This window comes from Pseudorca crassidens, chromosome 1 (assembly GCF_039906515.1).
Source record: "Pseudorca crassidens isolate mPseCra1 chromosome 1, mPseCra1.hap1, whole genome shotgun sequence".
In the NCBI taxonomy this organism is placed as follows: Eukaryota; Metazoa; Chordata; class Mammalia; order Artiodactyla; family Delphinidae; genus Pseudorca; species Pseudorca crassidens.
The window spans coordinates 120,956,128-120,978,773 of NC_090296.1; the positions used below are offsets into that span (position 1 = coordinate 120,956,128).

Consider the following 22,646-nt stretch of genomic DNA (forward strand, 5'->3'; position numbering starts at 1 on the left):
AAAGGGCACTACAGATTATTAATATGATACATTAGCTCTCAGCATTTGCCTGTCCCCTTATCCCGTTTTGTTTTTCAAATTCACTGGCTTGTTTAATGTGTACCTACCTGGTTAGCTCTTTTATATACTCAGGTTTGGAAAACTTTGTTGAGCCAGGACTATTAGCTTCACTGATTTTCCACCTGAGGAATCAGATGGTATGAAACCTTTGTTCCAAAGTAAGACAAAACATTGATCTTTTACTGCAGTCAGTATAGTGACCTTCCTGGTCTTTATGATATGGGCTTTTCCATTTTTGCTGATGTCTGCCAGTTCCTTGAGGGAAATGAGTTTAGTATGAGGAACAGCTCCCAAAAGGGAGAAGAAAACTAATGGCTTTTCTATACCCACATCAACAATCTAGGGTAACTACTCCCTTATTCATACCTCTTCCCCTTCAAACAAAGGGAAGACCTCACAGTAAATAAAAGTAAAGTGATAGGACACGAGGGTCACTGAGGATATCTTCTGATTTGTCACACAGAACAAGAGTCGTATGTTCCGGGTGCAGTTTAGTGGAGGCTCAAAGGAGCAGGCGCTGGAACACTGCTGCAGCTGCGTGCAGAACCTGGCCCAGTACCTCACTGTCCAGGTGCCTGACGGAATCAGCCAGGAGCTCAGGCTGGGTCCTAGCCCACTGTGGACAGGTGAAAGCCAACGGAAGGGCTGTGTGCAGAGCATCCCACCACAGCATGATGTAAGTAGGCGAGGGTGTGGCTGTACGAGAAGCCTGACAAGTTAATGCTCTATGGGGGCCAAAATCACAGTGGAATTTGCTGAGTCCACCAGGTTTGTAAGTTAAGGATATCTAATGTTGATTGACTTATTTTTATTGATGTATAATTAACTTATAGTATGTTTCAGGTGTACAGTATAGTGATGATAGTTTTATACATTACAAAAGATCACAGTAAGTCTAGTTACCATCTGTCACCATACAAAGTTATTAAAATATTATTGACTATATTCCCTGTGCTGACATTAGGTCTGTGACTCATAACTGGAAGTTTGTGCCTCTTAAACCCTTTCACTTAGTTTGCCCATCGCCCCCCACTCTGCAACCACATTTGTTCTCTGTATTGATGAGTCTGTTTGTTTCATTTGTTCGTTTGCTTTTTTAGATTCCACATATTTTAGCGTGTATATATACCTCATTTGTGTATATATTCCGTTGTGTGTGTGTGTGTGTATACATATACACACACAGACCTCATCTTACCCAGTCATTTATTGATGTACACATAGGTTGCTTCTGTATCTTGGCTACTATAAATAATGCTGCACTGAACACAGGGGTGCATATATCTTTTATTAGTGTTTTTGTTTGCTTTGGATAAATACCCAGAGTGTAATTACTAGGTCATATGGTAGTTCCATTTTTAATTTTTTGAGGAACTACCATACTGTTTTGCATAGTAGCTACCAATTTACATTCCCACCACCTGTGCATGAGTTCCTTTTTCTCCACATCCTCACTGACACTTATTATTTCTTGTCTTTTTGATGACAGCCATTCTGACAGTTGTGAGGTAATATCTTGTGGTTCGATTGCATTTCCCTGATGATGAGTGACGTTGAGCATCTTTCCATGCACCTCAGGCAAGGGCAACAAAAGCAAAAATAAATAAATGGGACTGCATCCATCTAAAAAAAAGCTTTGCACAGTGAAGGAAATCCTCACCAGAACAAATGGGCAACCTATTGAATGGGAGAAGGTATTTGCAAATGATACATCCAATAAAGGGTTAATATCCAAAATTACAAGAACTCATACAACTCAGTATCAAAAAAGACCCAAACAATCTGATTAAAAAATGGGCAGAGGACCTGAATAGACGTTTTTTTCCAAAGAAGACACAGTGATTTTTTTTTTTTTTTTAATTTGAGTCTCACTGTAGCTACCTGTAATACTAGGAATTAGATTAGCTGGGAGTCCCAGGTGTATTATGGGTGTCACTATAGAACAGTGGTTCTCAAAGCATGATCCACAGACCCTTCCCTGAGACCTTTTCCAGGGTCCACAAAGTCCACAGTATTTCTGATATTAAGATGTTAGCCCTTTTGCTATATGGATATTTGTGTTAATGGGACAAAAGTATTGTGAGCAAACCTGCTGTCACCTTAGCACAGATCAAGGCAGTGGTATCCAACTGTACGCAGTCAGGTTTTTCACTGATCACTGAAGTAAGAACCAACTAACAAAACCATCTGTATTCTGAAGCACGATGGCTTTCTCCTGGAAAGCACCTGTATGAATGCATTGGGTGCTGAACCACCTCTTTCTTCATGGAACACCGTATTACTTGAACGGACAAACTCTGGTTATTCAGATTTGGGTGTTTGGTGACATTTTCTCGAATGAAGTGAGCCTGTCATTTTAAGAAAACAACTGATATTATTTATCGATAATGATGAAATAAGCTGTTCGAGTGAAAATTAGAATCCTGGAAAACTTGTATCTGCCACTTGAGCTTCACAGCTTCCTAACCCAGAAGACCTTCCTGATGGTACTACTAACGAACGTGATCTTTAAAATAATTAAGTGCAAAATGTTTCAACATTTGGGAGATCTGTATAGTCCAGCGAAGCAGTATTTTTCAAGTGACGAATATATGATGCTACAAAATCATGCATGGATGAAAGACCCAAAGTGCAAAATAGGGACTTCCCTGGTGGTGCAGTGGTTAAGAATACACCTGCCGATGCAGGGGACGTGGGTTCGATCCCAGGAAGATGCCACGTGCCACGGAGCAGCTAAGCCCGTGCACCACAACTACTGAGCCCGCGCACCGCAACTACTGACCCCACGTGCCATAACTACTGAAGCCCGCACGCTCTAGGGCCTATGTGCTGCAACTACTGAGCCTGCATACTGCGACTGCTGAAGCCCACGCACCTAGAGCCTGTGCTCCACATCAAGAGAAGCCACCACAATGTGAAGCCCACGTGCTGCAATGAAAAGTAGCCCCTGCTCGCTGCAACCAGAGAAAGCCTGCACGTAGCAACAAAGACACAACGCAGCCAAAAAGAAATTTAAAAAAAGTAAAAAGATCACAAATTTTTCAAAGTGCAAAACAGACTAATGGAGTCTATTTATTTACTTTTGTACCCCTTAATCTCCCTTACCTATTTCACTCATTCTCCTTCCCCATCTCCTCAAAAAATACCTAGAGACAAATGACAATGAAAACACGACAATCCAAAACCTATGGGATGCAGCAAAACCAGTTCTAAGAGGGAAGTTTATAGCTATACAAGCCTACCTCAAGAAATAAGAAAAATCTCAAATAAATAATCTAACCTTACACCTAAAGGAACTAGAGAAAGAAGAACAAACAAAACCCAAAGTTAGCAGAAGGAAAGAAATCATAAAGATCAGAGCAGAAATCAATGAAATAAAAACAAAACAATAGCAAAGATCAATAAAACTAAAAGCTGGTTCTTTCAGAAGAGAAACAAAATTGATAAACCACTAGCCAGACTCATCAAGAAAAAGAGGGAGAGGACTCAAATCAATAAAATTAGAAATGAAAAAGAAGTTACAACAGACACCGCAGAAATACAAAGCATCCTAAGAGACTACTACAAGCAACTCTATGCCAATAAAATGGACAACCTGGAAGAAATGGACAAATTCTTAGAAAGGTATAACATTCCAAGACTGAACCAGGAAGAAACAGAAAATATGAACAGACCAATCACAAGTAATGAAATTGAAACTGTGATTAAAAATCTTCCAACAAACAAAAGTCCAGGACCAGATGGCTTCACAGGTGAATTCTATCATTTAGAAAAGAGCTAACACCCATCCTTCTCAAACTCTTCCAAAAAACTGCAGAGGAAGGAACACTGCCAAACTCATTCTATGAGGCCACCATCACCCTGATACCAAAACCAGACAAAGATACTACAAAAAAAGAAAATTACAGACCAATATCACTGATGAATAGAGATGCAAAAATCCTCAACAAAATACTAGCAAACAGAATCCAACAACACATTAAAAGGATCATACACCATGATCAAGTAGGATTTATCCCAGGGATGCAAGGGTTCTTCAATATAGGCAAATCAGTCAATTTGATAAACCATATTAACAAATTGAAGAATAAAAACCATATAATCATCTCAGTAGATGCAGAAAAAGCTTTTGACAAAATTCAACACCCATTTATGATAAAAACTCTCCAGAAAGTGGGCATAGAGGGAAGGTACCTCAACATAATAAAGGCCATATACAACAAACCCACAGCAAACATCATTCTCAATGGTGAAAAATTGAAAGCATTTCCTCTAAGATCAGGAACGAGACAGGGATGTCCACTCTCACTGCTATTATTCAACATAGTTTTGGAAGTCCTAGCCACGGCAGAGAAGAAAAATAAGTAAAAGGAATACAAATTGGAAAAGAAGAAGTAAAACTGTCACTGTTTGCAGATGACATGATACTATACATAGAGAATCCTAAAAATGCCACCAGAAAACTACTAGAGCTAATCAATGAATTTGGTAAAGTTGCAGGATACAAAATTAATGCACAGAAATCTTTTGCATTCCTATATACTAATGAGGAAAAATCTGAAAGAGAAATTATGGGAACACTCCCATTTACCTTTGCAACAAAAAGAATAAAATACCTAGGAATAAACCTACCTAGAGACAAAAGACCCGTATGCAGAAAACCATAGACACTGATGAAAGAAATTAAAGATGATACCAACAGATGCAGAGATATACCATGTTCTTGGATTGGAAGAGTCGATATTGTGAAAATGACTATACTACCCAAAGCAATCTACAGATTCAATGCAATCCCTATCAGATTACCAATGGCATGTTTTATGGAACTAGAACAAATCATCTTAAAATTTGTATGGAGACACAAAAGACCCCGAATAGCCAAAGCAGTCTTGAAGGAAAAAAACAGAGCTGGAGGAATGAGACTCCCTGACTTCAGACTGTACTACAAAGCTACAGTAATCAAGACAATATGGTACTGGCACAAAAACAGAAACACAGATCACTGGAACAAGATAGAAAGCCCAGAGGTAAACCCACGCACCTATGGTCAACTAATCTATGACAAAGGAGGCAAAGATATACAATGGAGAAAAGACAGTTTCTTCAGTAAGTGGTGCTGGGAAAACTGGACAGCTACATGTAAAAGAATGAAATTAGAACACTCCCTAACACCATACACAAAAATAAACTCAAAATGGATTAGAGACCTAAATGTAAGACCGGACACTATAAAACTCTTAAGAGGAAAACACAGGAAGAACATTCTTTGACATAAGTCACAGCAAGATCTTTTTTGATCCACCTCCTAGAGTAATGGAAATAAAAACAAAAACAAACAAGTGGGACCTAATGAAACTTCAAAGCTTTTGCACAGGAAAGGAAACCATAAACAAGACGAAAAGGCAACCCTCAGAATGGGAGAAAATATTTGCAAATGAATCAACGGACAAAGGATTAATCTCCAAAATATATAAACAGCTCATGAAGCTCAATAGTAAAAAAAAAACCCAATCCAAAAATGGGCAGAAGACCTAAATAGACATTTCTCCAACCAAGACATACAGATGGCCAAGAAGCACATGAAAAGCTGCTCAACTATTAGAGAAATGCAAATCAAAACTACGAGGTATCACCTCACACCAGTTAGAATGAGCATCATCAGAGAATCTACAAACAACAAATGCTGGAGAGGGTGTGGAGAAAAGGGAACTCTCTTGCACTGTTGGTGGGAATGTAAATTGATACAGCTACTATGGAGAACCATATGGAGGTTCCTTAAAAAACTAAAAATAGAGCTACCATATGATCCTCCAATCCCACTCCTGGGCATATATCTGGAGAAAAACATAGTCCTAAAGGATACATGCACCCCAGTGTTCACTGTAGCACTGTTTACAATAGCCAAGACATGGAAGCAACCTAAATGTCCATCTACAGGGGAATGAATAAAGAAGATGTGGTACATATATACAATGAACTATTACTCAGCCATTAAAAAGAATGAAATAATGCCATTTTGCAGCAACGTGGACCTAGAAATTGTCATACTGCGTGAAGTCAGAGAAAGACAAACATATGATATCGCTTCTCCAATATAAAATAAAAAGTTTGAAAAAACATTAATGACTTCAAAGTTAATGCTGTTTTTTATTATCTTAAAATCAATAGTGGATACTCAAATGATCAATGTACCATTATTTATGTCTTCATGTATTTCATATTATTTTGTACTTATTCATGTTTGAATAAAAATAAAACGATAAAAAAAAAACCCACAATGAGATATCATCACACCTGTCAGAATGGCTATTATCAATAAGACAAGATGTGGAGTAAAGAGAACCACTGGTGCACTCTTGGTGGGAATGTAAATTGGTACAACTGCTATGAAAAACAGTACAGAGATTGCTTAGACCAAACGATTTTAGTATAACAGAGTATAAAAAATTCCTTGCTGTGATTTCAGATTCTACCTTGAAAATAACCTTTAAGAAACTACCACTTGTTGAGTTTTGGTGTCATATCAAGGAATATCCACAATTAACTGAAAAACCCATTTTTTAAAAAAAACTTTCCATCCATATATCTCTGTGAAGCCAGATTTTTTTCATATACTTCAACCAGAACAACGTGTCAGCAGATTGAGTGCATAAGGGGATAGGAGGAGAGTCCAGTTAGATATTAAAGAGATTTGCAAAAGTCATTATATTTTTGTTAGGAAATATAGTTTTCATTAAAATGTTTTTAATATAACATATAATGGTTTTATAAGATTTAAATGAATATTTAAAATTTTTGTTTTAATTTCTAACAGATAAATATCACATATAACTCAAAACAAAAGCCGTTTGTAAGTGTAAAGGAGTCTTGTGATAAAAGTTTGGGAATCTTTATTACAGAATTTCTCCTCGAGGTACATATTCTAGCATTTCTTTGGCATAGTCCCACATGCTGCTAGCATAAGCTACCTCTGCTCCTGGGATGAAATTCTAGTTTCAAGCTGGGTTTTCTTATTGTCTATTTTGAGTAATGATTTTCCAAACCTGGCTTTCCATCACTTCATCCTGGAAGTTCCCCTTAAACTCACTGGGCCAAGACATTTCACCTTTACACCAACTTTCTTTTCATAGTTTATCTGGGGTGAACATAGATTTACATTATTTATCATAAAGTGTTTTTCTTTAAACAAGTACTGTATGATTTCTTCTTGACTATGTTTAATTTGCCATATCAAATTTTTTTTTTTTTTTTTTTGCGGTACACGGGCCTCTCACTGCTGTGGCCTCTCCCATTGCGGAGCACAGGCTCAGCGGCCGTGGCTCACGGGCCCAGCCGCTCTGCGGCATGTGGGATCTTCCCGGACCGGGCACGAATCCATGTCCCCTGCATCGGCAGGCGGACTCTCAACCACTGCGCCACCAGGGAAGCCCTGCCATATCAAATTTTGATGATGTTTTACAATTCTTCATTTGTTTCTGCATGACTTTTGTTGTGAACATGTCATAACACTAAAGCTGGTTTTTTTTTTTTTTTTTTTTTTTTTTTACAAACCCTGGATCTAGTTTAAAACATTTTTGCCTCATCAGCTGCTGCTGTATTCTTTAAGAATCCCCTCTCTACAAATGGGATGGAATGGCTTATTATAAGGTACTTTCTTGCTTATGACAAAACTTTCATGTCTTTTCTTGATTCCATATTCAAGTCTTCCTCTGATCTGTAGTTTGGTGTTCTGAGTAGATGAGATGGCACAGTGTTGTGCAAAGACCACAGGCTTTGGAATCAAAATGGATCTAGGTTTGAATCCTAGCCCTATTAGTAGCTACGTGATCTCATGCAAGTCACTCATCTGTAAAATGGTGAGACTGAAATTGTCTATAAGCAGCTAGGACAACATCTGGCAAATACCTAAATAACATGATCCATTATTACTATTACTGCCAGTGCTGTTACTGTTTCAGATCTGCCTTCCCTTGCAAATGAACGAATGAGCATCCTAGTCAGTTATTACTGAGGGTAAGAACTCATGAGTCAATAGGGCCATGATAAGACAGAGTGTCCGATGCTGCAGAGCAGGAGACAAGATAAAGCTACTGGGTTAATTCACCAGCATGCAGGCATTGTGAAGCACTACCTAGAATATTCTAGTCTTCCTAATGCCAAAAACTCCTAAGGCTTGCCCTTAGCTGCTGCTGTGCAAATTTGCTATCATGCTCCCTTTTTCAGAATCCAATTCAAGAGGTGCAAGCTCTGGCCTATATATTTTCTTTTGTCTAAAACAGTTATTCTCTTCTTTGCAAATAGAGATAATTCCATGTCTTTCTATTTCAAGTTCTTGAGTCACTTCCTGGCTCTTATTTTTTTACTTTTCCTCAGCCTTGTAATTTTACTAATTGTGGCCTAACCAGGTATTTCTCAACCTGAGGGCTTCTAAGGCAACCCAGTGTACTCAGAGAGGGGGGCAGTTCCTAGGTGAACGCTTTCCTCTGTTAGCACAGGAAGTCCAGCAGAAAGCAGCCAGGGGCTCATTCCTGTGTGCACAGAACCTTCCATCTCTCTGCACTTGGGCAGAGGACTGTCCAATCCTTAGGGCCACCCCAGTAGCCTCAGCTGCTTCCATCGCACTTGGCTATAGGTCAGTGTGGATGGCATATGAATTTTGGTTGATGTCTTTCCCAGTTGTTTGAAGAACACAGTGTGAACTGAACTGATGTGTCTCCTAGGAAAACATCAAATATCAGAGCTGGAAGAAACACTAGAGTCTGACTTTTCCAGATAAGGAAACTAAATAGAGAAATGGGGCTTGCCTAAGGATTCTAGACTCATTAAAGTCCCTTACCTTTTTGCTCATTTTTATTTTAGTATTCTTGACTAGTTTTCTTTTCTCTTTGTTCTTTCCTTCCTCTCTGTCCTGCCACCCCATTTTTGATGCTTCCAGATATGCATTTCTGCTAATACGCACTAACTAGCAACAGTCAGCTTCCATGTAGAACATTTACTTCTGGCAGTCAGAACATGCTGCTGATAGAGACACCTTCCAGGGAGGGTCTTGGATTCTCCCTGAGTGATACCACTAGCTCGCAACTGTCTGGAGATTAGCACTACAAGCACCACATATATCCAAAACATAACGAGGCCTGCAGACATGTGGCTAGGAAGGAGGAGTGATGGGGCTCTTGGAAAAGTTTGTGCTTTTAGGTAGAAGCAGCCCTCCGAGCCTCTTATGCCTCCAGGCCTCCTTCTATACCTTATTCACTCTGTTTGCCTAGAAAACATCCCGTGTGTTCTGCTAGAGAACAAACCCTCCTATAGCAGGTTCCTTTGAAGCAGCTTGGACTCTAAAGCATTCCTACCCTTCATGCTTAGCGCACACACCCCTCCTGTACTCCCCTCCACTCTAAGCCTTAAGTCTTATATTTACCTCCATTCCAGCACTTCCTGACTTGCTAAGTTCTTACTGGGCTGTAGGTTCTTGAGGGCTGGACCTCTACCTTGTTCTTTGTGGCTCCCTTCCCTTTATCACCCCAGTGTCTAGTACACAGTAGGCACAAAACATTGTTGAATGAAGATATCTAGGAATTTTACTAACAGAAGAACTCATTCCCTCAGAATGTCTAAAATGAGATTTTTTTTAACTTTTATTAAAAATGTGAGATTATCTTGCAACTACAGGGTTTTTTCCCTTTTTCGCAGTGAACATGTATTACTTGAGTAATAATTTTTAGAAGGTGACAAATCATGATTATCAGAAGCTGGGCAATGTCCACTGCCCTCCAGTACCAGCACATGGTCCTGGGCTGGGCCTCTGAAGACAGAAGTACACCACGGTGTCAGACAAGAAAAAGCACTGCCAGCCTATGAGACATAAGGAACAGACATAAGGAACATAAGGGCAGGCGCCTCAGATTTAAACTCTGTCTGTACCTCTACTGTGGTAAATCAAGTAATAGCCAAGCTTAAACCAGGACAGACTACACCAACAATGATCTTACCACTTTTACTGATGTTTTCTTTCTTTGAACATGAAAGCAGTCACACCAGAACCTGGAGCAGCAACGGTGGGTACCAGCTGGCACAGGCACTCCAAGAGGAAGGACCTCAGTGGCCTGGTTAGCTCAGGTAGGGCCTATTTCCATGTTCAGTTTTCATGTCAGGAAAAACAGTGATCCTGAAGAATTTGTATCCCTCTGTTCAATCCATTGTTCTAGAACAGTAACTTAAAGTGTTGCTATAGAAGATGGTAAAGACAGAGACAGGCCATCTCCACCTACCCTTGTTGTAAGATTAAACACGATGACACATACTGAAGAACTATTCTCCTGAGGAAATAAAAGATGAAGAGTGGCCTATAGTGTTAGCCTTTAAATGTGTGAGATAAAGAATTTATTCACCACCTATCCCAGAAAGAGGAATACAGGTAAGAATTTCAATTTAATTTTGGAAACGAAATTTGGAAACTCTTCTAAGATAAATATCAATATGAATTCGGAGTCATATCAAGATAGTTTCTGTAGGGGCAGATATTCAGTGTGAGGATCTCAGCTAAGGATGTGTGGAGACCCGGGAGGATTCAACTCTTGTTACCACAGAACTGCTCTCAGACATGCCCTCTCCCCTTGCAGTCTGCTGTTACCACAGACTCCTGCAGAACTATTCATTCAGGCTCAGGGTTCCTGAGGCCTGGTCTGCTGGAGCTCCTGGAGGTGGTCTCCTCCTCACTGCATTCCCTGCTGTGCTTGACAGCAGGCTCTCAGCCTATGCTTTCCACAGAGTTCTGCATGGAATTCAATATTCAAGGATGAATTTCCTCTTTATCTATTAAACTGTGCTAACAGTGGTATAAGAAACAGGTGTTTTCTCCATCTGGCTCACCACTCACTCAAAATAAATGGACAATCACAGGGCAGACGTTATAGTGCCCAGTTTGTAGCCTCATATCTGCACTGGGGTTACAGTGGCTGAGCCACAGAAAAAAATTCATGAGCAAGGCAGTGTGTGACATCCTTATTCAGGAAGTATCAGTTGCTATAAAAGGTGTACCTCAGCCCAGTTTATTTACATCATATAGAAGAACCATGTATAAAGAAGAAGAAGCACCAGGCTGGGAGCTCAGATATGTTACTTGTTTGCTCTAACCTTCTAGACAAGTTGTTCTTTGAATATAAGTTTGGTAAAACTCTTTGAAAGCAACTCAGCAATATAGATAAAATTTAACTTTATATCTTATTACCTATAATACCATTTCATCTACACAAATATACATACAAGGATGTTTTTCAGTGTTTTTTATAGTAAAACTGGAAACGTAATTATTCACTAATAGGATACTGAGTGGTTAAAGAGTGCTATAACCATAGGCAGGATAAAAATGTAGTCATTAAAAGTGATGTCTATATCTGTTGACAAGGAAAGATATTCATAGAACATTGTTTTTTAAAAGGCTACAAAATAGCATGCATGATTTTTGTAGTAAAAACACAACGTAAGTTTGGAAGGAGATACACTAACATGTTAACAGTGGCTCTCACTGGAGAACAGGGCTCCATTTTACTTTCATTTTCTTCTTTCTACCTTTTAGATACAGTCTGGTTTGAATTTAGAAAAATCAATTTCTATTATAGATAGTTCTTAGAGAAATGTCAGTTGTATACATATATACCAAACCATGCCATGGAAAGGGTAGAAACCACCTACCTAAGTAGAATTAACATGAGGAGAGAATAAGAAGGCTGAGTCAAAGGCCCAGACGTAATTGAACCACGTACAGAGCTGGAGCCATCTTCGTCACGTGGGACTGTGGATCCAATGTCACCTTATCTTCCAAATAGCCAAGCTCAGTCAGACTTTTATTTGAACTCTCCTAATATTTAAATATTGGCAGCTTAGTCAAATGGTGTTAAAATACAAGTTACCAAAGAAGGCATACAAATGTCAAATAGCATGTGAAAAACACACATTATATGACGTTCTGGAAAAGGCAAAACTATAAGGTATGGAAAACAGATCATGGTTGCCAAGGGTTGAGGTCTGACAAGAGCAGGTAGCATGAGGGACTTCCTGGGGGTGGTGGAAATGTTCTGTCTTGATTGTGGTGATGGATACATGCCTCTACTTGTCAAGCTTCATGGATAGGACCAGAAAAAGCGAGATAATTGTGTCCTTGGGATGGTCAGTTTGTGACCTCTCTGTATTACATTCAGAACCCAGTTTCCATATGATGAACTGCTCACACCCATTTTTCCACCTATAAGGTGGGAAGGATGAAGTAAGTTAGTGGCGTCCATTCATCAACAGGCTTTATCAATCAGTCCACAAACTTATCAGCACCATACTCTTCACTGAAGCAGAATCTTAACTTTGCAAATCGTTTCATTAATATACTTGAAATACCTAAGGATACAAGTTTATCTCACTTTGTATATTTAGAAACATTATGTAAAGGAACTCTGCAAAGCTAATTAACACTAATTTTTGGTGTCTATTTCCCAAATCTTTCCTTAAGGCAAAGTTTGTGTTCTATTATTCAGGCTGTTGCTTTCTCCTGTAATCTCTAATAAACTACTCTTCTGGAATCCCCACAGTCTCTCCTGGCATCAGAGGAGCTGCCCGTGGTCTATGAACAATCTGCATGGAACACGGAAGAGTTAGGCCCCTTTCTACGCTTGTGCCTCATGGATCAGAATTTCCCAGCATTTGTGGAAGAGGTGGAAAAGGAACTAAAAAAGCTGACAGAGCTGAGCAACTAACATTCTATATACATACAGAACTGAGGAACTTCAGTGCAATGGAAAAAATGCTTCCTCCTAAGACTAGAGAAGATACTAGAATAAAGAGTATTATTCCAACACCTTTTATCAGTTTTATTTTTAAAAACAGGTGAATCCACTTTTTTATACATCATTGCACTTCAACAATTACACAAAACACAAGTACATGCATCTACCATTACGCACCGTGTGAGAACCCTGCCGGGTGTGAAAATCTACACTCAATCAATGAAAAAATACAGTGTCAACCTCAAAGTATAACTAGTTGCATAGAATACCATGCTGTAACATTTCAAGGTCATTGAAAACAAAAGGTAAATTATAAAAGTTTGCCTTAATTGAATGTACAATCAGGTTCAACACATCAGTGCAAAAGGATCTAAATTTACATGATTTAACAAAAGAAAAAATAATCACTTAAAAAGCAATCATACATATATACTGCAGTTCATTACATCCATTCAGTGGACTGTTCCAGCTTCTTATCAAAGTCATAGGTTAAGCCCTTAAAATTATAGATTTCAGTTTATATTACTCATCTTTATGTACCAGAACTGAACAGTTTCCTCATCTGACAACATACAGTAAGGAATGAGTATCAGCAGCTTAAAAATGAAACAAGCATTTATTTTATTTTGGATTTCTCCCACCCCAAAAATATAAATATATATATATATTTATATACTGTATATATCTGTAGGTTTTGCTGTACTTTACAAAAATGTGTCACTAGATGGCAGCAGTGCATTTTAGAGCTTTGCCAATTTAACAGCTGCATTAAGTAAAAAACGGTGCATGCATGATCTGATCCTCAGAGGACCTTTTTACTTCTATTTAAATATTCTACCAAAGGGGGAAAAAAAAAAAGCAACATTCACAGCACATCAAGCCCAAAATAGTTTACACCTTCTACACTGAAGCATTGTTTAAAATGTACCTGGCTAGGTCACCCTTACAGGAGAGGCTAAATAAGGCATGCTTTAGACAGTCATCATGGTGCTGCTCACTTGAAAGGGAAAGAACCAAAGAGGTACAAGCAGAAAATTTAGCAGGTCATGTTGCCACCAGTTTCAGGAACCTAAGGATCTGTGAAGGAAGAGTATTTAGAAATTAGAATATGCACTATTACTTAAGACTACACCAAGTGCCTATAAAACAAAGCTTTGGTTCAAACAGCATGCTCAGGGATGCGGTGAGGAATTCAGATCTCCACGTGCCTAACCAGAAGGTACTCCAGCCCAGCTGTCCCTGGCCACCATTCTTGCCTTGCCCTCAGAAGCAAAGTGGGACCAACTGGCCTCAGAATAATCCACCTAAGGTGACAATTTCACTTTTACCTCTTTTTAAAGATGTAAGTAAAGTGGTAAAGTGATGTTTTGAAACATCATACATACTCTGAAAAGCATTTATGTAAATAAGTGAAAGAGCTCAGCTGAAAATCTTCCTTTCCAGCTGCTATACTGGACAGACAACTTGTTCCACCAGTATTGGCTGCTCTTGAAATCAACTAAAGGATCTTGCAACATAACACCAACTACTGAAGAATTTTTAATAAGGTCAACAGAGGCACATTCATTTGAATATAATTTTTTAAAATTTCTAAAGAAGGCCATACTTACGTTACAAGTAGTACTTAATTTGTGTTTCTCTGGCGCAAGTTTTTATCTTTGTGATTGTTGGTAGAGTTGGTTTTCCTTTGGAGGAAAAATTGCATTTACAAGAGTTAAACTCAAGGTCAGTAGCAACTTTTGAAAGTATAACACACGGAAATACAGGGAGTCTTCCACTTACTGCCATCCCTGGTATAGTAAGTTTTATTGCACAATATTAATACACAATTAATATTCCTGTGTAAAGTGCCTACATACCTTAAATTAATAGATCCTTTTGACTCCCAAGGCAGACAATATACCGGTAACTTTCCCTTTGACTTGTAAACTATAATTACTATAAAGGTGAAATAGTAGTTTTTTCTCTACTCAACACCACTGTCTCTTCTCAAATGATAAAAGATACTCAATTATATACAGGCAGTGCTGTGCCCTCTGGCACTTAATAATTTGGCCACTGTTTGCCTGCCTCTGACTTAGTCCCCAACTCTAGGAGATTCTGCTAATCTTGGATTGATTCAAAATTTGCAATTTTGTCTCTTGGATACACGCAATTTAATGGAGCCAGGCAGTTTATCCATGCTACAGTCGAGCTTGAAATTAACTTTAACAAAACCTGAAGTCTCAGATATACTGGTGATTTACCCCACATTATCAATTTAAACATATGGGGTGTGCAAAATTTTAAACATTTTTTTTGCATGGTATTCCACTTTGTATTGCTACTAAAAAAACTGTACTGCCTGTCCTGGGAATCAAATGGCAATCAGTCAACTCTCAGTCGACTCCATGTCTGGCTAAGAAGTCTACACTGCAACACTGTTTCCACTCACTGTCTTCCCCTACAATCTTAGCTAGCCCTTTGATTAAACGGCAAATACATAATAACCCAACCAGAAACTACTGAATCAATGTCGAATAAACTACTTACATTGGCCCAGCTGGTTCATCGTCTACACAGGTGTTCAGGTTTTAATAATCCATTGAGAGACAGAAGAAGAAGGGAGAAAATTGTGAGACTCTGCACAGGAATTAACAGAACAGCAAACGGCAAGTGGCAAACATGGCTATTCATAGCATTTATTCAAGGCCATTCCATCTGGAGGTGCAAAACACTCATGGAGTTATTATTTCTAGATTCAGGTTTTTAATGGCAGGTATGTTGTTTCAATGATTTTAGTTAACACTTTGAATGCTTGTCATGAAAAACTGCAACTGTAGCGGACAGATAGGCTGCAATATCATTATACTCATCTTGTCCCCAAGTTCCAGTGGTTCACTCTTAAGTAGATGAGAAGACAAACCAACATTTCAGTTGTAAAATCCTGCTGTTTGTTTTCTTGTGGTGAATGCATGTATAGTTTTGGCTCAATCCTGCAATGCAGATGGATGTGTAATCTATATGTTTACACACATCCTCACTTCCCCAAAGGACACTGTTCTTGCTGTTTTGTTATCTTTAGGAGAGTCTTTAGTCTGGAGAATGAGATAGAGGAAGCCACAATGGTTCAACCTAATACTGGGTCAGACAGGCTAGGCTATGCCAGCAACAAGTGTAGGTAGACCAGAGGATGTTCTGTGACAGACCAGGGAAAGCTGAATGGTGCTGACATCCCTCTAGAATAGACTTCAGATAGAAAAACTGGCTCACTCTTGTGCCCTGGCCAAAACCAGAACCCAAACCCAGATGAGCCATGAGTTATCTTTTTTCTTTTTAATCGAAAAGCTTACATTATCTGAGTTTAGGTACCTTCTTAAATTGGTATTTTCTGATTCTGATTTGTAAGTTTTTCCTTCCTGTTTCAACTAAGGGCAACTTGGTCCCCTTTAACCAGGGATATATGTGTGTGTGTATATGTGTGTGTGTGTGTGTGTCTGTACACACACACACAGATTTTTTTTAAGGCCCACAAAGGTGGGGAAAAGCAAGTTAAGTGCTCTTAGTTTCTTTTTATTTTACAAACGTCAGGTAGACTAAATGATTTAGAACTGAAGGCTTCTAGAAAAACTCTCAGCAGGATTCCACAAGGGGGCTTGGTGCACATGAAGCAGTTATGGAGATTACAGTCTCAGTGTAGGCATCTGCAGGAGCACACGTCAGGAGTAATGTCTGTCAGAGGGAGACATTGCTCCACCTGTTCCTTTGAGGCAACGGAGAGGCAAAGCCACCGCCAGCACACACAGTGACTGGAGCAAAAAAAGATTTCAAAAAAAAGAAAAAAAAACAAAACAAAAGAGAAACAAAACTAACCACAAACCAGTGACTTAGCCAGAACAATAGGCTAGCAACACACCAGCGTCCACAGGATTCTACTACTAACAATAGTACACTATCGAACAGTACAGAGAACAAACTTAAGACTCAGACACCCAAGACATCTGTGTACTGTGTATACAGTGGAGATATACAAAGACATACCAGGTACTGAGACCCACGAGCCCAGCCTAGATCCTCCCTCACCACAACACCCTAACGCTCTCAGCATCCTGGCCAAACCAGCTCAGCTACATGCTAGGAACTAAGCACTTCTGGGACTTACAGGAAAGGACACAGGAGCAAACTTAGAATATTTTTAGTGCTCTGGCTGTGCACCCGAAAACACAAAATTCTAAAGCAAGGTAGCTGATTCAAGAATATCACCAATCTACTCCCAATTTTAAGAGAAAAAAAGGGGAGAGGGAATCGCGATAGCCAAGCTAATCTTTTCAAAGCGTGACACTTCAGCACTAACCCAAGCACTTCACACCATGAGCTTTTTTTTCTTCAGTAATTGGGATATATGTACGCCCTGGTGTCTGACTAATAACGTCATTTTCCAGCCCAACAAGGCGATAACGTGCAAAGGGCTGCATGAGGGGTTTTAGCAACAGTGGCTCTGGTGTAGCTGCCATGCCTGCAAGTGGGAGCAGTTGCTGTTCACATTTGTGCCTACGTCTCACGAGCCCCTTCATCTCTCTCCCCAAATCCACTTCCACATTTATAAGGAACAAAGAGCAGAGCCTCAAGTCTCCCACTTTCCTGGACTGAATCACTATCTGCAGCACCACTCTCCCTTTACAGGTCAAACAAAAACAACAACTTGACCTCTAACAAGGAAATCAGGAGAGAGGGAAAGAACAGAACTACAGATAAAAGGTAAGAAAATGAAAGTAAATGAGGATTAAACAGCAAACTGAAATCCAAATTAGTTGTGAAAGTGAATGAAGTAAACTTGAAGAAAAGTGTTAACATTATGAACTGTGCATCGTATAGACTGAAGCGGAGATTAAACAAACTCCAAAAGCATGCATATCGCTCACTTACCACCATGTTTTAAGGGTTTGATGCAATTGAGGGGGGAAAAAAAAGAAGTCATAGTAACCGACAAATATCAACATACCCCCAAACCCTCAGGGCAAAAGACAGCCGCTTAAACAATGACTGTTCTCTCCAGCTGGGTATTACTCACAGCCACTGACTAGATGAGAGGAAGAGGGCTGGGGGAGAGTGGAAACAAGATGCTTCTGGAATCCATCTTATGAGTGAAGTTCCTGGTGGACCTGTTGCACACACTGATTGATTCAGCTGAATGTTGTCTTCCCAACCGAATGCACTTAGAGCCCTCATTCCCCTACATCGCCTCAGAATCTGGAAGGGTGCTCTGCAATGCCTAGTAAATAACAGATTACCTGATACAATACCACCTCCAAAAAGATGGCTTTAATGTCAAAGTAAGTTGACTGTCTGGTCAAAGCTCCTTTTTCACTGCCTTCATCTCACTGAGGATGAGGATTTATGGTTTCTAAACCCACTTAAATTTTGCCTGATCTCAGCAGAGCAGCATTAAACCCAAAAGAGAGTAACAATTATTTTCAATTTCCTTCCTTATTCAGTCCTATTGTATTTTCTTCCTAAGGTAGCTTGTTACTGACCCAGATGACCCCTGGTTAAGAGACAACACATGTGTTTCACATATCGTTTTTAAAAGTCACATTCCTTTTCCAACATTCCTGTCCTCTTGTAAAGCTTCATATGCTACCAATGTTTTGACCATTTAACTGATTTTGGAACATTAGACTAGCTCTTAATTCTAAAGTGTTAAAAAGAGTTTGGATACATCACAGCCACTAAAAATGGTTCCCACAAAACCTCAAGTATCTTTTATACCAGTAACTTAAAGGAAGAGTGCCTATACTTGCTTATAAAATTATCTCCCTAACGTGATAATGGAAAACTCTTTTTGATGCCAGCACTTCTCTTAAATCAGCTCCTACTGTTTTCAATCGAGGTCAGTAAAATGTGCAGCAGAACTGAAGGCCCCAGCAACTAAGCAGGTTCACTCCCGAGAGGCACACTAATCACTCTCTGGGTTCAGTCAGCAGGGAACCAACACACAAGGTGAGCTCCAAACGTATGTCCAGCTGTAAGGTAGATGGAAGGCTAGAGGGATGCTAGTTGTATCTCGTCTTTTTAGAGAATTATCATTTAACATTTCCAGAGAATGTAGTCAGAAGGTGAGTAAACTGAAAAAACAAAGCCCTTACTTGGCTCCACAATTCACCTGTTACTAAAAACATTGAAGGTTAAAGGTGATATGCAGATAATCTACCTACAAGACAACCCACTGGGGCACCAGTCCTCAAAGACACTGTAACAGTGACTGAAAGGGATTTAGATGTAAGTTTCACTTACAAAATGTCCTGAGTATACTCCAGTAGACAAAAAGTCATGGGCCTTTTTTACCCCCTGGAAGCAGCTAAACCTTAACCCTAAGTATTTTCTATGTGAGAAATCTAAAGCAATATTTGCTCTTCTAGTGAAACATACTCAGGCTAAACTATATAAGTTTAAATTTGTGTTTTTATACTTTTGTATTGTTCCCTTAGTGCTTTTCTAGTACAGCACCGAGTTACCAAAAACTCACAGACTGCCCAAATATGAATACTATGAGTTTTATATGAACTTTTTTCATATAAAAAAAGGTCCAGTGAGTCAGAAATAAATCACTGCTATATCTTGATAATAGTGTATTCATTTGGCAGAGAAGAAGCATGTCAGGCTTATTTTTTTAAAAAATCAGTTTTCACAATGGTATAAATAAGTCAACACAGAATTACGAACGGTTGTCTGACAGGTAAAAATTCATCACCCCTAAAACCCCAAATCTGTATAAGGTACCCGCTCATTCATTCCAAAAAGGAGCGTATGCATATATCTATATGTAAATTTGAAGAAGGGCATATGGGAGGAAAGCATATGAAGTGAGTTTGCTCTTGTGAATTGCACAGGAGTTGAGGGGAAACTGGCTAAAGAAGAAAAAGACACGGCATAAGGAAAACTCACGGAGGAACAATCAAATTTTCAAAAAAATTACTTCCAGGAGAGAAGAAAAAAGGGGAGGGCAGGACTAGGGAGGAGTCTGAGAAAAAGAGGCAGAAAGACAAAGAAGAAAACTATGGGATGGAAATGCTCAAGCAAGGGCATGTGATAGAGAATGGAGCCTGGACAGTGCTGGCTGTCAGGAGGGGAACAGAGAGAAGGCAAACATTGCAATAATTCCAGCATCCCAGATTTTTTGCCCCAATTCAATAATAACAACAAAGTAAAAGCTGCTTGCATTACAGTATTCTTCTAAGACACTAGAGCAAGAAGGTTTTACTTTGCACTTACCCTGCAGTCATCTCTTTTACATAGGATTCATTCACTGCCTATAATAATTTATCTTAAAAGAGTATTTTCCCTCCAGGAAGCTGTTCAGATTTGCTGGCCACAGGTGTCTTGTATAACTCGTCCCCATTTGTGTTCAACAGCCATGGAGCTCTTAAAAAAAAAAAAAGCTGCTTTCCCTGGGCAGGTGCCTGCACTTGTCAGATAGAACCAATACTAACCATTCCTCAAATCTAACCTGACGCTCTCTTCCACATATGCTGGGATAGCAACCTGGTAAGTGAAACGGCTTCCTGCAAAGACAACAGGAACCTCCAACAGGGACAAGCTAAGCCAATGTGTCACTCTGCCAAGAGAGGGGCAGCCAGCCTTGTCTTAAAGTAAAGAGTCAGGTTTTGAAGCCCATTTTTACCTTTTCCTACTGACTTTTTGCATCTCAATTTTTCCAAAGGGAAAGCTGAGAAAGGCGATATTTAGCAAAGCAAAAGCATTCAGCCCTTTTCAGGAGTGAGGCATGACTGCTCCTAATAAGCCAACGCTGAAAACACACTGACAGGCAACTCTCCCCCTCTACTCTCAGATCTAGACACAGGTACTCAGCCTTGGAAGTCCTAATTTGCAACAAGAAAGAGAAATTTAGAAAAGCATTATGCATATATGAAAATCCTAAGAAAGCACTTTTGCTTCATAGAATAGCAGTTCTGTGGACCCAGGAGAAAGAAAGTAAAAATCCCAGGACACTCTTATGTTGCAGGGCACAAGCCCACGTATTTACAAAGGCCCATCTGCTTCCAGCTGACGTCCATCCCATTCCTCCATCTAGTTCACTGGTGAATGTACATTTGGATGGAAGTCCACCAAGTCTCCCCACATACATCGCTAGTGTCACCAAATAACCTTTTCACCAGCCTCACTATAATACTCGCTCTACCTAGTGCAGGCAGAGAGACTTAGGAGCTGCTGAGAAGAAAGGAAAAGAAGGCGAGGTGGCTGCTGCTCTCAAACATGTCCTTCCAGAGACTCTTGAGCCACTGGCATGCCTTCAGGGCTGCGCTCTTCCTGAGGGAGCACCAGACCTCCCTTAGCATTCTCTGCTGACACACATGGCTGGCACTGGGTCCTGGCCAGCCACAGGGACACAGACAGCTCTCTGGGGCAGGGTACAGCACCACAGTGCACAAGCACAGGCCCAGAACAGTCAGACTAGAGTTGGCATCCTCCCCATCACCCAAGGCACTGAGTTTACGTGCATACCCTTCCAGTCCAATCAGTGACAGGCAAGTGGTGGTGATAGTTGGCTGGCCAATTAATTTGTTTTCGCTGATGCTATTATAGGGTAAGAGGATGGGGCTGGGGAGCTAGTGAGGAATCTGAAGTACTACTGGTGCAAGTCTCCATCAGTAGTCCCCCCCACATTATAATCACAGGGTTAGAAATAGAACATCCGTAACAAAAAACATAACTTCCAGGACCTTTTCTGACTCTAAGCATGTCTAACCATCTAAGATTCTTATTCTTTCCAATGCCTAACAATTGGCTTTGGTTCTGCTGCTATTATCCACTCCCTTCTGGGACGCTGGGCCAGCTTGAGGGTGCCACGTCAGGCAGGGACTCCAGGTGTTACTACTTAGCTATCTGTCTTAAACTGGGGATGGTAATGCATCAGATGCTCTCCACCATTCTTGTCTGTGAGACAGACAAAAAAGCCAAATGGCAGGGGCCTGCTTCACCACAAACCTTGAAAACCTTCTGAAGGGACCAACCAAGGGAACCAAAAAGTGGCTTGTTCCAATGGCTTTTCCCAATAAGAGTCTGACTGGACTAGGGCAGTTACCTACAGGGGCTATACCAGGCAACCATGTGACAACCAATTAGATACCTTAAATCTGCCTGAAAGGCCAGGTGGCCTGCGATCTTGGGGTGGCTTCTAGGCTTGACTTGGATTCTCCTCAAGCTCAATCTGCCTGATGATCTGTATTGAAGGAGGACAGAGCTGAACAAAGAGACTGACAACTGCCCATTCCCCACAAGGGGCCTGAAGGGCAGATGGGACTGGGGTTGGAGAACACCCACATGGAGAACAGAGCTAATAATTATAGCTCAAGGTGGCTAATCTTAGGGGTAGGGGGTGAGGAACCAGTATAAGACTTTTTCCTTCTCTCCTTTTGGGACTGAATCCCAACATTCTTATAGTCCTCTTTGGGTGCTTGGAAACCACCCCACGGCTTGGAAACCAGCCCCAACAGCACAGCTATTTTGTAGGGATGTTCTTACCGTCAGGAACTTCATCTGGCCTCTTCCTCTTTTCATACACAACAATGATCACCACAAGGATGATGATTTCCGCCAGAATTCCCAGGAAGGGCCAGAGTGGGGCCAGGTGGCTCCGTACCCTGAGGATGGTGACAACGGAGGCAGAGCCAATGGAGTTGGTAGCATTACATTCATACTCGCCAGGATCTTCTGTGATCTGCAGGTTTGTGATGCTCAGCTCAGTGTAATTCTCCCTATTGATGATGATGAAGCGGCCAGAGGTATTGACAATCTCCTGCTCAGAAGCAGATA

The 22,646-nt window shown here is 40.2% G+C and overlaps 2 protein-coding genes across 3 annotated transcripts in view; one reads left to right on the top strand and one right to left on the bottom strand.

The window, feature by feature from the left end:
* The window catches only part of REC114 (REC114 meiotic recombination protein), a 97,347-nt gene extending 83,618 nt beyond the window's left edge, over positions 1–13,729 (top strand). Inside the window, exons 4-6 of the mRNA XM_067753016.1 lie at positions 524–736; positions 10,087–10,176; positions 12,639–13,729. Of these exons, the coding sequence (XP_067609117.1) occupies positions 524–736; positions 10,087–10,176; positions 12,639–12,803 (468 nt within the window). The 3' untranslated portion in view covers positions 12,804–13,729. The remainder of the gene's footprint in view (positions 1–523; positions 737–10,086; positions 10,177–12,638) is intronic.
* NPTN (neuroplastin) overlaps positions 12,892–22,646 on the bottom strand; it is a 55,749-nt gene continuing 45,994 nt past the window's right edge. The window contains exons 6-9 of one of the 2 annotated variants that reach the window (XM_067752994.1): positions 22,356–22,629; positions 15,366–15,387; positions 14,444–14,518; positions 12,892–13,910 (exon numbers count right to left, since the gene is read on the bottom strand). In XM_067752994.1, coding sequence (XP_067609095.1) covers positions 14,458–14,518; positions 15,366–15,387; positions 22,356–22,629 — 357 coding nt within the window. In that variant the 3' untranslated portion in view covers positions 12,892–13,910; positions 14,444–14,457. Of the gene's footprint in view, positions 13,911–14,443; positions 14,519–15,365; positions 15,388–20,237; positions 22,054–22,355; positions 22,630–22,646 lie in introns of those variants that run through there. The other variant, XM_067753002.1, reaches the window with a different exon arrangement.